A 16115-nucleotide genomic window follows, 5' to 3' on the forward strand; every position below is an offset into this window, starting at 1 on the left:
CCGGGAGCGGGGGGAGGAAGGGAAAGGGGGGGAGTGAGCGAGCAGCTGCATGGTTCCAAGTTGCCAGCTGGGCTTGAACCACGATACATTTCAAAATGTTTATCCAAAATGCCAGGGTCTGAAACTTCTACAGTGACTAAAACTTAATAGTCATTTTACTTACTTTTATATTTTAATTCTCATGAAACAACCTTGCTAAGCACTTTCCCCCCATTTCTTGATACAAACAGCCTGCTCATCTGACCACGACCCACTTCTGTCTCCAGTACAGCTCCCTCCCTGCTTTTGTACTGCCAACCACAAAGCACCCCTGAAAGAACCATAGCTTCCTAAAGCACATACTTCAGCACCGCACAATGACTCACATAGGAAAGCTGTTTTGTAAAAGCTTATTAGCACAGGAATTAGAGGAGTAATGTAAAGTCCAAACAGTCCCCAGGGAGGTAATAACAAGGCTGCTGGCGAACCAGAGTTGCTTAATGACAGGAAGCCAAGCTGCTGATAGCACAGTGTGCAGCTGAGCTTAGCGACCAACTCATGCATTTGAGAAAGAGACAAACTGATCAAAGGATGTTTCACAAAAGTCTTAAAGCCTGGGACTCTGTGAAGCACTCCACCTAAAGCCACTTCGTATTTGATTTAAGTCAGACTGCAAACATGCCCATTAATAACAGTGAATCATCTCTGGACAATTAAATAAAACAGAAAACTAACGGTAGCACAAAAGATAAAAGAGCTGCACTGCCACTACTTAAGGCTACCCCTGAGGTTAAACCCAAAACATAAATGCTTAGTGCTTCGCTACCCAGCATGGGCCACATTGCCATCAACAGGAACAGGAAACCATGAGCTCACTCAACTCCCAAAATGTGAAGCAAGCCATCCAAAGTGGATTTGGGAAACATCACCTCCAGTTGTCTCTTCTACAGTCATGGTCTACCACAGTGTCTGTGAAGGAGCAGAGCCTAACCCAGACTCTGGCTGTGTAAGTCTGCACTGCTCAGTCCATTTGCTGAGGAAAAGCACAACAGACGGCCGAGGGGCCCACCATCCCCAGCTCTCAGCCCAAATTCAACTTCAGGCAAGGAGGTGACAGGGAAGCTGTCAGCTGGTTTACTCTGCTGCTACCTCGGCATTGCACTGCAACTGCTCTATTCCACTGTTGGATTGCACTACAGCCATGCTGGGCAGTACAGAAAACCTAGAAACATAAGGCAGTACACCTGCATCAGAGGTACCAGTGGACGGACTGGATATGGATTTGCACGTCCAAGGAGATAGTCAGCAGGGGAAGCATCAAGGATCCAATAAAACCACAGGAAATGCTTCAACAAATTTTGATGAAGGAGGTGTTTTCTACTATGAAACTCCACCTGTTCAACTCCAGGCTCCAGTGTATTAGCTAGGACATGGAACCAACTCTGCTGCAATGATAATTAAACGCCACCTGGAGTTTATCTAAGACCAAGCACTAGAAAAAAGGATGTCAGTAACCAAACTTTTTGAATGCTGCTTAAAAGCCAGATCAGATTCACTTACCTGTTATTCTCTTTTCTTTATTCAAGTCAATCTGCAGCCACTGATGTTCATCACTGATAAAAGCAGCCCAAGGAGGACCAACTCTTTTTAGTCTGGCATTTTCAGGTTTCCAGGTGTTCACTTGTCCTGTTTGGTCAGGCCACTCAAGAATAGATGATGCCGTGATCTGGGAATCAGGGATGACCCCAGATTCCATCCCTAGTGTCCCATAGCAACCTGAGCAACAGAAAAGGAGGATTCAAAATGAAAATTCAAGTTACTCAATGATTTTTACCTGCTTGGAGTTTAAGACTTTACATGCAAATACTAAACTGCCATCTAAGTTTATTCCATACCAACACTACCAACAAAACACACAGTCTTCTGCTTTTTAATAGTGATGCTGGAACCAAGTTTGGGATCATGACTGTTCTATGATTTATGTCTGTTGAGAGCATGTGGATATTCTCTCAGTCACCACCTGCACAAAGAATGAGAAGCTTTGGGGGAGCTGTCATGGTTTAGAAGTATGTATGGTTGACAGAAGGATGGGAAACAGACTATTTGATCATTCTTTTTTGTGTCTGTAGAACTTCTTGGTTTTTAAACCCACCTTGGTACCACAATGTTAATTTGAACAACACACCAGAGCATGCGTCATAATCCTGGCCTTTCGGCTCAAACACATCCCTGAAATCAGTTGCATTTTTTCTGTCAACATTCTTACTAGAAGTTTCTTCCCATGTCACATTCTGTTGATGGCTAAAAAGTATCTCCTAAATTCCTGGCTAAACTTCCTTGTGGCTATTTGATATCCCATTTGCTCTTTGCTAAAATCTTGTTCTGTGGTGACAACAGTTTTCCCCTCACACGTGTTCCACAGACATACCACTAGAGAGCAATCCTTGCCTTCAGTCCGCCAGCCTGAACAACCAACCCAGCATGGTCTCCCTTTTGCAGTGAGCTCCCCCTGCAGGTGCCCCTGCAGCCCTCCCCTGTTTCATCTTCCTCTGCACTGACCACACGTCTAGCATCACTAACACACTCCTCTATTTTGTACCAAGTCATGAAATCAACTATTACAGAGGAACCACATGAGTAAGTTCACCACAAACTGATAAACCTCATTTGAACATACTACGGAATCCTTTTCCTCTTTCAGCTAACTCCCAGGCCACCCAGGTACACATATTTTAATCTAGACCTGCACCTCGTCGCTACCTTATTCAGTAATTTCTCAAATGTGTCACTGAAACCCAGATAGTCTAGGTCAGCATTTTGTCCAAGCTCTTTGTATTTCCAGGCCATTTACTTCCTTTCATACACACTATCAGATCACACTCTGAAAGACAAAAAGACCACCCCCAACAAAACAATAAACCCTGCCTTGACCACTGTGTTTAATATTCTCCATGCATAAGGTCACCAGACATGCAGTTCCTTCTTCCAGCTCTAGCAGGGGTCTGGGAGAGATATTACTTGAATATTATTATGTGGATTACATTTTCTCATGTTTGCTTGTGTGTATACAGATCCATCTCCAAACACTCCTGCCCATCAGATTCCTGCCTTTATATCCCCATTCAGCATCACTTTTGTTTATAAGGAGAAATATTTGTTTCCTTTTGAGGAGTTTGTGTATGATTCTCCCCCCTCTTTTTTTTTTAATCTTTATCCTTACAGAAAACAGACAAAATGCTTTTGTTGGGTTTTTTTATATTGTTATTAAAACAGTTAAAGCGACTAAGGAAAGGCCACTGATTTCACAGTATTTCTAACACCCATTCAAAGATGGCATTTAGAGAGACTTACAGAAAAGCTACCTTCAATTTAGAAAACTACAGCTAATTTATTTATAAGCCAGGGAAATTGCTAGAAAGTAAAAACATGAAAAGCAGTAAAGCTCTAAAAAGGAGTAATAATTGTTACATCAATCAGCAGCCAGGTACACCTTTGAGAAAAACATGGCGGCCAAGAAGGAACACAACTTACACACAGCACAAGGCCCAAGAGACGCCCTTCCTGAGCAAGAGACAAGTAATTTATCACATAGCATTCAGCTGCAGGAGTATGGGAAGAGAAAAAGTAAAAGGGGATGGAAAAAGTTGAGGAACCATTTTGGGATTTCTGCTAGCTTTCTCAGGGGGCAAAGTGTAAAAAGTAAACCTGGAGAAAACGTAGAATGCACAGTTGTTACAAATAATGAGCAACTCTTGAGCGCCCAGCTCTGCTTTAGCAGTATGTTTAAAGTATAGGAGCCCCTTTCAACCAGACTGTAAGAGAGGAACATAACCTGAAAGAATCTCTTTTTGCAGATAAGCAGGCTTAATTTATACATCAGTGTATGTATAAATGTAGTGATGATTAACCATCAAAATGAGGTAGTAAAGTAATTAAAACATCCACATTAGTGAGGAATGCAGGAAAAAAAGTCTAACTAGAACAAAAATTAAGAAATAAAATACCTGCACACGTACTCATTTCTACTCACAAAATCTGTGTGAAAGTATCAACGTGTCATACATGTGGCAGTGCTTACCGCTCGTCTTGAATGTGAAAAGACTGGTAGATAACGGTCCCCTGCAGAGAACAAAAGAAGACGGTTTCTGCGGTAGTCAGGAAGGAAAATGAAAATGAAACAAACCGTGTTCAATTTATTTTTCTTACCTGACTGCTTGCCACTGAAACCTATGCAGGGATGCCTAAATTACCACTTCACAATTAAAGTAACACTTCCCATCACCAAGTTGGCAGCACTTTCAGTACCTTTCCAACTGAAACCTAGTCCAGAGACACTATCCGACTTAAAGGCTTTCAAACAAACATTTGCCCAGCAAAACACAAGACTTCATTAAAATGCTTCTCTTTTTAAAATTAAGCTAATCATAATAACAAGGATCAATCTCCTCTGATTGCTTTTGTTCCTGGGACTTTTGAGATAAGAAGACGTGCTCTTTCCAAAGTTGCCATTAAATTATCATTTTTCCACACAGCAGTAGGACTTTACGGTCATGCCACGCATTTTGGAAGACAAAACCTACTCCTTGCAGAATGTGGAAAATTCATCTTTATGGTCTAGAGGTTAAAAATTTGTGATAAAACAATCACACCATAGCAAAAGAGCATTGTGAGAATCTGTCCATGGAACACACAGCTCCACCAGCTGAAATAAAGCCCACAAAATTAGACACTACCAAGACCTAAAGTGCTAAATATAATGAGAAGGTAGGAAGTACACTTACACTTTCGAGGTGACATTGTTAGCCAGGGAGCCTTCGTAGTATGGAATGCCCTTGCTGATTACAACATTAATTTGGCCACCCAGAGTGTTTGACACAACGCCTGCATGAACACCAGCCATACAAAGTGATGATGACTTGAAAAGGAGAGAAAAAGAAAATTTACCTGTTTTGTAAATAAACTAAATACCACACTGTATATTGTAAATGCTACATTGTCTAGTTATAGCCTTTGTTATTATTACATTAAGACACTGTTCTTATTTAATCGTATCTCCATTATTTAGAAACCATTCATATTCAGTTTATTATGGAATTGATAAAAACACAAAAAGAAGGTCCTACATTTCAATGCATCCTCACCCAGATGTATTTGGAATATAACTCTTGTAATTAAATAAGCTCAAACAAACAGCAAGGCAAATGAGCCTGAAAAAGCCAGACAGCCAGACTTTAAGCCTACAAGAAATCTACTACGTTAGACAACAGAAGCTGAATATATAAATACATAGGCAACTTTTTAATAGAAAGCACATTGAAAGTATGTTTATTCACTTCCTCACAATTAGAGTGGTGCATTGCAGATTTTGTAGCTGTTTGCTGATGGGTTGTTTTATTTTAACTCATGGTTTAACCACAAAGCACTCTGATCCACACAAACCCACACTAATACATGAATTCCTTCGAAAGAAGCTGATTACCTAGGTTGTACAGGACAACAGATATCAGTTACTCAAAAAGTTTTTGCAGGACATCCTGTTCTTTTCTGCTCTCACTGGAAAACTGTTAGCCTAGACCCACTAACAACTGTGACAGTGGCACTTCCATTTCCCTGGCCTGCATGCTAGCTGTGCCACAGAGAGCACGACTGACTCACTACACCCAGTCCTTCAGCGCAGCATAGTGTGAGCAGAGCAAGACATCCCTGTCTCCTGGACCAAAACTAGCCCAGGAGATTTTCTCCAGCTGGGAAGCAAACCCTTCCAGACCAAGAAACACCCTAGTGCTCAGGAGCAGAGAGACACTCCACTTCCAAAAAAACCTTAGCAGCAGTGGTTTTGCACCCATCCACCATGTGCGCCAAGGTTTCTGGAGATCACTGGCTCACAGGCAACACGCATGGACAGAGCTATTCACGGGTGTTCCTGCAACGTGCAGCACTGGGGCATGCACAGGCATGTTGCAATTCTGCAGCCTCTCACTCACATCAATGAGACTGGGATCAACCTGAATTTTAGAAGATTGAGTGGGCCAAGTTGTCTGAGAAGGACACTGGGTATCTCCCAGGACACCTTCCAGAAACCACATTTAGCACGTTATTACTAGTGTGGTATCCCAGTGCAGACTTGCCCAGGCTGATAAACAACAGATGATGACTGCAGATTTTTATTTACTGTTAACAGTTGCTCCTTCCAAACAAAGTCCACTGCTAGCTGCTGCTATTAAACATATCTGCTGCACTGCTCTGCCAGCCAGTCCACTGGGTGCTGTAGAGTCTCAACACCAGGTATCAGCAGGTCTTTTCCAGAGAAGGAAGACTGCATGGGTGATTTTCTTTCTCACATTGTTTTAAAAACAGAACAGCTTCCTCCACTGTGGCTTCTTTAGAAATAACTGCATGGTGCAGGAGGCCAGGATGCCCGTATCTCTCAAGCTAACCAGCAAAAAAACCTGCTCACCAAGACACTTCCAAACGTAATTCTCCTCAGTATATTCAGACATTAAAACTCTAATCCTGTTCCACATCCCCAGAATATCCTCAAAGCTTTCTAAATAAATGTAATTGCTTCATTCGTGCTTCAGCTCCTCTTCCCTTTCCTACCTTTCCTTGAAATACGAGCAGGGGATTCTGCAGTAGGTGCAGCTCTCTCCTCTCCCGGCTCACCAGAAGATGTCAGCAATGAGAGCTCCAAGTCCTCAAGGACTGTGGGCATTGGGGTCACACCCAAAAGAATCAAGATTTAGAGTATTTTCTAAAGTAGCAAGCAGCTGCTATCATTTGGAAGAGATGCACGAGAAATCTGTATCTGCAACTTGGTCTAAAGGGCCACACAATCCGATTTATTTCTACACAGCCTGACTTCTGGGGAATTTTCTGTCTTTTTATTCAGAGCAATAAAGCATACAAGAAGTCACAGGACATTTATTTCCTTAAGAGTCCTTTTTCCTCCATAGAAAACAGCTTTCCCAGATTTTGGCAAAAAAAACCCTAAAACCCAAACCAACAAGCAGAACTCCCACTGATGCTGCCAATATGTTCGGCAGAGAATCAACTTCATCTTGTTACTGGCTACAAAAATTACCTCACAGCTATTTAGAGAGGACTCGCTGTGGACCAGAACATACAACACAGTTACACTGTAATGACATTTTTACAGATGGATAATTATTTAAGCAGGTATCCTAGGACTTAGATATTTGAGAAAAGAAAATCAGATCGGCACACTTCAGGTTCATATTTAATATTAAAATTTTTGCTTACTAATATTTTTTGTCTTTCCTCTGTGCCAAATCTCGTAAAAGAGTATTTAAGGTAAACAAAGAGATTTAATGTAATCTTTTACTAGATTGCTAAGCAAAATTATAATCACTTAAAAATAAACAAAGCAAACTCCCTCCAGTGCTATGGCAGGCTAATTCAGCTGTAGAAGGTTACATCAGAAAAACAGTATATAGGGGTTTGTAGTGTTCTAAGCAAATAGTACATTATTAACGATTTTAATTTCCCGCTTATGGAACTATTAACGTTACAGTATTAACTCTGTTTTGCAAACGTTTTTATAGCTGCCAAGCATAAATAGTAGTTCATCTCTCATGTGATAAAGAAAAATTAAGATAACCACTGAGACTCTCTGTTTAGAGAGTCATTACAGTTGTCAAAACCAAAATGGCATCATTAAAAGAACTGGTTCTCTCTTTATAGATCTGAATTTCCCAACCTGAGAAAGCCAATAAAACAAAGAGAAAGTAGAACACAATATTTTGATCGATCCATCTTTCTCTACCACACCACTTCTTGGAGATGGCAACATCTGAAACACCAGGCACTTAGCAGCTATTCGAGTATCATGCTATTCAGCTTTAGGAGGAACACATTCCAGAATCCAGGCAGCAGAACTAACGTGAAGAACTATAACTGACTTGTAATTAGACACTGTGTGTTTTACCAAAACTCTCATAAGCCCACAGTATTTTCACTCACATCTCTGTATCCATGGGGAATAGTGCCTGAAATATCAGCAAAAGGAATCACACATCCAGCTGGACAATACTTGCTAGAAGAAAACAAAATATCAAGTCAAGAAATGCATGCAACTACAAAATAGTCACTGTACTTTTGATTTACTATACACTGTTATCATTCATATATCACTATTTAAGGATATATCCTAATTGAAGACCTATCAAATCAGACAAAAAATAGGAAGAGAAGTACACAACAGGAGAACAGACATTTGAAGAAGATTTTAAAAAATCTCATCTGAAAATAGAGTTCTAGTCTCAATATAATAAAGCCAGCATTTTCTAATATAAACACTGCATGGCTTCTCTAAATTCAAAGTCATATAGGTAATGATATTAACAAATTTTATTTTATGGACTAGACACCTGCATCTCTATTTGGTTTGCACCTTTAACTAATACATCTGAAAAGTAATGCTATTATATAACATTTCCTGGCAATGCTTTGATCATAAAAAAATGTCCAAATTCAGTTAATACCACTAGCTCATGAAAAGCAAGAGGCAAGATATCTGCACCTCTGATGCAAGCTATGTTCATGTCCTGGTGCCATTTCATACTGCATATACAAAAACTATTAAATTTTCATCAATCTTCAAGATCTAGCAGTGAGCTGGAGTAAACCATCAACATTTTCACTGCAGTTCAACAACAGTTGAAGCAACTTTGCAGGTACTACAGAAATAGTGGGATTCAGAGACTTAAGCACATGTGGTATAAGGCCAGAACGTACTATTAGAGCCCTGTTTTGGAACTTCAGAAAAATAAAGAGAAATGCAAAAGTTGCACTTTGAAACATTTCACGATGGCAGGGATGAATTTCTCCAAAATGTAAGTTTATGTACTTCACAAGTCTGCAGCTTTAAACACTGCCCTTGCTTTAGATGGAAATGGAGAAGGATAAAACAGGAAAATTACTGAAGTTTGCCCCATCAGAAGGTACAGCATATTATGTCTCCAAAGAACCTCATTAATTCTCACCAGACTCTGAAATGGGTTTGCAATTTTTAACACGTTTCATAGGGTTCCTTATTTAACTGTGAGATAAATCTCAGCATTCAAGGTGTACACCTGCTGTATTGTATGTTTATAAAAGCAACATTCTTTCTATGGGAATAAGATATCAGCTTCTACGTGTTAACGCAAATTAACGAGGTTCTACTGTATACAGCATGTAAATAACAAAAATGGGCAGACAGAGGGAGGAAGGAGGAGTGCAAAGGTCAAAATTATTCAGCTCGACCCGTGATTAGTTTGTTTCTTAAGTTCTCTGGACAGCCAAAGCTGCATCAAGTATACGTAACAGAGTGAAGTAGAAACACTTAAATGAATTCTTTAAGGAGATTGAGGGGAAAACAGGTAAAAAGTCAGTCTTACTTGAATTCTGGTTCAGAAAATTGACTTGCATTGTCTAAACAGGTAATTAGGTCTGTAAAGAAAAAATGTTAGGTCAAGAGGATAATACAGATAACAAGTTTGAGTATGCTTTTTAAAGTACACAAAACCAAAAGTCTCAGAATGAAAAAAACATTTAGTTCCTACTAAATTTTCTTGCAACAGATTTTGTATCACAGTAGAACCTTGATAATTTGCCTGAGTAAATCCACTGAGAAAGTAACATGGTAAAGAAGAGGCACACTACAAAAATTCATTTTCTATGCAGCTTAGTTTTAATTCATAGCCATACCTCAGAGAACCAACCTAACATAATTCAGAGATGCAAACTTACACTCTTTTCACAAAATTAAATTAAAAATTAAATTAATAAACTAGCTGAACAGACCTGCGTTTTCAGCATTTAACAGTCCTACGGGCCTGAAACTAGGCAGCATAGGGAACAAACATTAGGGTGACATGTTACTGGCGTCCATGGCTGATACTTTCATGTTTGTCTACAGTGTATCAGCATATACAGTCCAAAATACAGAGAGAAAAGCAGCAGAAAACCCAGAGAAATAGTAAAAAGACTTAGAAGTAGTCAGCAGATTATATAATTAAAGAGCTAAGAGAGTACAGAATACCATTACTGAAATAAAATTTTCCATGACTGTATAAATACATACAGTTCAATAAGAAAACTTGTTCTATATCTATCACCTTGAGTGCTGAAAAAAAATGTTTTTTGTCCTTTATCTGAACCAGGTCTTCCATTTATAACAGATAACTCTGATTCCTCCCCTGCTATCCAAGGTAAGCTTCGGTACCACTTATTTTAAAACTACAGTAACTCACAGCAAGTGACAGTCCAATTTCCTACACAGAAGTATCAGGAAGACCACAGTAAAAGTCTTCATTTTTAGAAGGTAATTTGTGAAAATGTGCAAATAAATAAATTAGTTCTGGTTTTTTATTAGCTCTAATTTTACCGGCACAGAAAAAATACCAAATGATTATAAATACCTGATTTGTCAGTGGTTGAATAAGCTGCAAGAAATCCACGTCCAGAAGTGTGTGTTCCACTCATGAACTGTACTGTGACTTCGTTACTTTTTGAAGTAATTAAACCATCCATTTGAAAGCCAAACCCACAGTATTTTCCTATAGAGAGAAGGGGGAGAACAGACACGGACCAAAACCAACATATGTAATAAGCATCTGCTTTCATTTGCAGTGGAAGCTCATGTTACTTTCGGTGAATATTCAAAACCAAATACATGTGCACTAAATAATGTAGTCAGTGACCACTTGAAGCAAATGGCAGAATATTGGTAATGCATTTATTTTTCCACTGTCCACAGGTGTCTCTCATACCCTTAACACTTGCAAATAAATGTGACCTCATCCCATTCACCTGTAGCCATGCACAACCCTTGCACTAAGTTCTTCAAAGGTCACAAGAAATCTGACAAGGAAAAGGATCAAGTCAGGGCAAAGAGAAGCATCTACAGAAGCAAATGAGAAAAAAGCCCTTCTCTTCCCTCACCTATTGGGGCACTTCTTCCATGTCAACTACTTTGTGGTTTCTTTCAACTACTTAATTTTGTACAAAAGCAGGCACGATTCACTGCACACCAGCTCTAACATACAAGGATATGTGAGTACCATTAATATAAACTGTCAGTTGGTTCACTGTCTGTTTTGCTGTATCTATAAAACCTAACAGAGTTTCTGCATCTAGATACTTTTTGTCATCCAAAAAGACCAAAAATAATACATTTTAAATTGAGATGCTGCAGTCTGCAGATACTGACAATGCTTGCCCTATGAAGTCATAGAATTACTACCAAATGATGTTATCTAGATGAATGACTGTTAAACAAACCCAAGTCAACATGGAATTCTCCAGTCCTACTAACTAGAAACTTTAATGAAATACTGATCAGTTTATTAACCCATTAAGAAAAATAAAACAAATAAAACCCCACTTCTGTTCTATAGGCTCCCTTGATCATTCAATATTGTAAACCATCTATAACCTTTTTAAAACTCCAGCAGCAAATGACACTGCATATGTTTCAGTTTACCATCCATTTATTTGCTTTCTTGGTAAGTATGTTATCATATCGTAAAATAGGAAAAGAAGAAGCCAGACTCCCTTCTCAATTAAAAGCAAATTACAATACTAAAGTAGAGTGAGTGGAATAACACTGCCCTGCAGGAGTAGTTCTTAAAAATATAATACAAAACAAATGTAAATACAACACAAATGAATACAATGTGTATGTCAAATTCCCTTAAAAAGTGAACTGCACTCTCAAATACTAATACAATTTCCAAAAAAATTGAAATACAATTTCCTATCATTATTCAGAGCTTTCTAAATGTTGCTTATTCAGTTTTTTTTCGAACAAAGCAAGGGTATTTTCTAATGAAAAACTCAGAAAATAGTTTAAGGAAATTTATAATATTATACAAATATAACTTTACCTCACTTCACTACTTAAACTGGTTATCAGCAATAGTTACAAACAAGTAAGGCTCCACACTGACCCTATGTTTTGCTCTAACTCATATTTTAATGATTAACTGCACTCATTATGATGAACTGCGTCATTTTTCCAACTGATCAGCATGAGACTCCTCTCAGGGTAGGTCAGACTGTCCTCAAGTCACCATTTATACTCTTCTTCAAGCAAATACACAAGGCAAGACATTTAAATCTAGCTTGGATAAACTATTCAGTGGTGCACACACCATGGAGATATAGCCCTTGACAAACAGTTGACTGATGCACCTTTTAATTCATGGCAAGACATACTTCAGACTATAAATCATTTTCTAAATTTCCCCTGGCCTCTCGACAGATTTTTAGCAATCTTTTCAAAGAGCAGGCACTAGAAACGGGCAAAACCATGACTGCCGTGACACCTCTGCCAATGGTGCGTGCAGAAGATGTGATACTGCTGTTTTTGAAGAGATATTGCTGTCCACTGAAGGACTGCAAGAGCTTTTGTGCAGCAACATTACAGCAGCAGAGGGAATTCCCACAGTAGCTTACATTCGCTGCTCCTATAGATCTGGGCTTACATTGTCTATATTAAGTAAGTACATCTGACTGCAGATGCACAGTGAATGGACTGTGATGAAATCAATAAAACACACCTCTAGCTCTTACTTAAACTAGAGACAAGCTTAACGCAATGGATTTGAATCTTCTTTTTTGATAAATATTCAAAAGACTTGTAATGAGAACTAGTCCTTAAAAGCTTCATTAGAAACCTTCTCTGTTTATCAATGAACCAACCACCTAATAATTCATTTTTTAACATAGTCAGTCAATTTTCAAGTCATTTTGGATTAAAGTAGGTATCACTGAATTTCAGATTTTATGTGATATAAGTATTTTAATGTTAGACCATGTCAGTAGTCCTGAATGGAAAAACTCAGGATAAATCCAGATTTTCTCCAAACAAATTCAGGTCACTGTTTAATCTCTCCAGTGTTTGTTGCTTCAAACATGAACATTAAAGAATCTGCATCATCTGTATCTGACACTGTTATTACTATCACTGCCTGTTCTGTGATTTAATTTAAGAGCAGAACACCACACACATTCGTTCAACATGCCGTGCTACTACACCAGCTGGGAACAGCTGAACGTCAAGAGAGACAAATGAAGTAGGAAACTTGCTCAAATCCATTAAGTCACTTGTAAAAGTGAATAATAGACTTATCAGAACGGGACGTTCCTTGCCATTTAAGGACTGCAGCGTTTCCTATTTTAGACCAAGTCTGGCTCAACAGCTCCAAGCACATACTTATTTTCACACACACTTACCTAGGTGACAGTTGGAAAAGAGGGTTAACAAAGCTAACATTCCACTGGCCTCTTATAAAAAGACATAGTTTAGTGGATCAGCATTTGAGTTGAACAAAAACAAGTTTGATGAAGTTAATCTCTCTCTCTCTCTCCAGATTAAATCTTAGAAAACAAAATGAATCTGCACAATAACAGCTAATTTTAGTGAAGGAAGAATGAAAATTCATTTTGATTTCTATGCAAAGTAACCAACAAGGGCCTTCAAACCCTACAAATGCCTTGATATAGATGATAATGTCACACTGCCATTTGAAAACAACCCTGCCTATAAGTAATAAAATTCAATTTGTCCTCTTCTAGGGGGCAAACAATGAACTATGGACATTATCAGAAGACGGGGGATATTTGAACTGCATGACTTTTGAAGACTGACATCCTTTAATACCACCAAAATGAACAATTCAAATCAGAGCAATTCCATATAAACAGAAAGGCATTTCAGGTAAGATGCATATACTACTACTTTTTTTTTCTGTTAATGAAGATCCTCACAGTTTTGCATTCCCTCTCCACCGATTATAGGACCTCTGCAAGCTACTGGGAAGTGTCTGAAAAAAAAACCAAACCCAAAATCCTTTGAGATTCTGAAGAATCCAGGATTATTATAGGATCCGTGTTGCATTTACCATCTAGTTGTTGCATGCACAAACAAAATGCAGGATGTTCTGCTATCATTGTTATACAACATCATTTTTTTAGGATATAGGAATTGATGACAGACATTTACATACACTTCAATAACAGTAAGCAAAATGCAATGACTTGGAATACTCTGGCATTCCAAACAGAGAGTTCATCTGGTGAGCAACAGGGGTAAGTGTATTTGAAATGAACATGTCACCAGTGAAAGACAATCAGACTATTGTTTTCTTCACCACTTTATTTTTAAGTTTTTTTATTTTAAAGTTACAGTTGCACCTGTACTCCCTCCCTGTACAGGAGACCTATACAGCATACAGGAGAATCTTTCCTTACCTCCTCTTTCTAGCAGTACTATCAATAGTAAATTTACTAAAACTGGTCCCTGATGTCTGTTCTTCTACTGTGATGAGGTACACACAGCACTTCTCAAAGATTTGCAGGTAACTCATGAAGGTCAGCAAGGCCACGAGCAAAGTCCTGCACCTGGTTCAGGGCAATCCCAAGCACAGCTACAAGCTGGGTAGAGAATGGACTGAAAGCAGCCCTGAGGAGAAGGACTTGAGGGTGTTGGTCAACCAGAAGCTCAACATGAGCCAGCAGCCCAGAAACCAACCATAACCTGGGCTGCATTAAAAGGAGCATGACCAGCAGGTTGAGGGAGATGATTCTCCCCCTCTACTCCACTCTTGTGAGACCCCACCCGCAGTCCTGCATTCAGGTCTAGGGCCCCCAACACAAGAGGGACGTGGACCTGCTCAAGCAAGTCTAGAGGAGGCCACAAAGATGACCCAAGGGCTGGAGCACCTCTCCTGTTATGACAGGCTGAGAGAGCTGGGCTTGTTCATCCTGGAGAAGAGAGCAGCTTCCAGTGCCTAAATGGGGGCTACAGGAAATCTGGAGAGGGACTTTTTACAAGGGCATGTAGTGATAGGACAAGGGGTAATGACTTTCAACTGAAAGAAGGTAGATTTAGATTAGGTATTAGAAAGAAATTCTTCACTGTGAGAGTGGTGAGGCACTGGAACATGTTGCCCAGAGAAGCTGTGGCTGCCCCATCCCTGGGCGTGTTCAAAGCCCCGCTTGGACACAGGGGCTTGGAGCAACCTGCTCTTTGGAGCAACCTGGTCTAGTGGAAGGGGCCCCCGCTCCTGTCAGGGGGGTTGGAACTAGATCTTTAGGTTCCCTTCCAGCCCAAACTATTCTGTGATTCCTTGATATGAAGCTCAGGAAGAACACAACTTTGATTACAGAATTACTGAAATTACTTTCTTTACCTTATTGGCGATTCCTGTAAACAAAAAACACTTCCTTCTTTCATCACTTCTCATAAGACTCAAAATCCACACTGTACAAAGCGGTGTATGATATATTCAGGCAAGGTCTTACCCTGCCCAATATCCAACTGAATGATAACAGTTTTCTAGGGCTATGAAAAAGTACTTAACCATACACCCAGTAGTTACACTATGCTCAGAGTAGGTAAACAGGAGAAATTTTAAAAGTAACAGAAGTACCAACAGTATATCCAAGTTCTGTACAAGTCTATAGCTTTCAAATACCAATAATAAAAGCTCCTACCTATCTCTGTCCTGGTGGGGCCAATCCCATTGTGAACTCTTAAGTAACTGGAATGACATGAATCTGAGTCATCAATATCAAAATCACCAAATTTGAGCTGAACTCGCTGCCCAGGCTTTACACGAATTTCCCATTCACAAACTGTGCTATTGGGAGAGGTCTGTGGGTAGTTTATCGAAGCAAGAGTTCCACTTTCAGGGCCCAGAATGGTGTGTCCACATCCATCACCTACAGAAGAACAAAAATACATTAGCTACACACATTCATCTTCAAAGCTTCACTGGTGATTTAGTCATCCTGGGTTTTAGCAGTGGTATGGGATTTGTTGGATTTTAACCGTACTGAACACACTGCAAGTAAACATGAAGGTAAGCTGCATGCAGATGGAACAGCAACTGTGAGAAAATACCATTCAACTAATGTTGCATAATGTTCAGATTCTCATGATAGATGACCAAGAGCTGCTACAACTTCCTCAACAAGATAAAAATTAATCCATAACAACTTAAAAAATTGCACAGACAGTACAGAAAGTGTCCCTTCTATTTCATGTTTCCTTAACACCTATGTACAAAAGAAAACAGGTTCTGAAAAGGAGGGAGAAATCTGCTAATAAAACAAGAGCACATCAATTT

General features: G+C 39.3%; 1 protein-coding gene across 1 annotated transcript in view; it reads right to left on the reverse strand.

Moving 5' to 3' along the window:
* The window catches only part of DCBLD2 (discoidin, CUB and LCCL domain containing 2), a gene marked incomplete at its 5' end in the record, with an annotated part of 26451 nt that extends 10743 nt beyond the window's left edge, over positions 1-15708 (reverse strand). Inside the window, 7 exons of the mRNA XM_010011550.1 lie at positions 1540-1755; positions 4058-4098; positions 4761-4894; positions 7960-8032; positions 9378-9429; positions 10401-10538; positions 15481-15708. Coding sequence (XP_010009852.1) covers positions 1540-1755; positions 4058-4098; positions 4761-4894; positions 7960-8032; positions 9378-9429; positions 10401-10538; positions 15481-15708 — 882 coding nt within the window. The remainder of the gene's footprint in view (positions 1-1539; positions 1756-4057; positions 4099-4760; positions 4895-7959; positions 8033-9377; positions 9430-10400; positions 10539-15480) is intronic.
* Between the last annotated feature and the right edge of the window lie 407 nt (positions 15709-16115).

This window comes from Nestor notabilis, unplaced genomic scaffold (assembly GCF_000696875.1).
Source record: "Nestor notabilis isolate BGI_N333 unplaced genomic scaffold, ASM69687v1 scaffold11610, whole genome shotgun sequence".
Lineage (NCBI taxonomy): Eukaryota > Metazoa > Chordata > Aves > Psittaciformes > Psittacidae > Nestor > Nestor notabilis.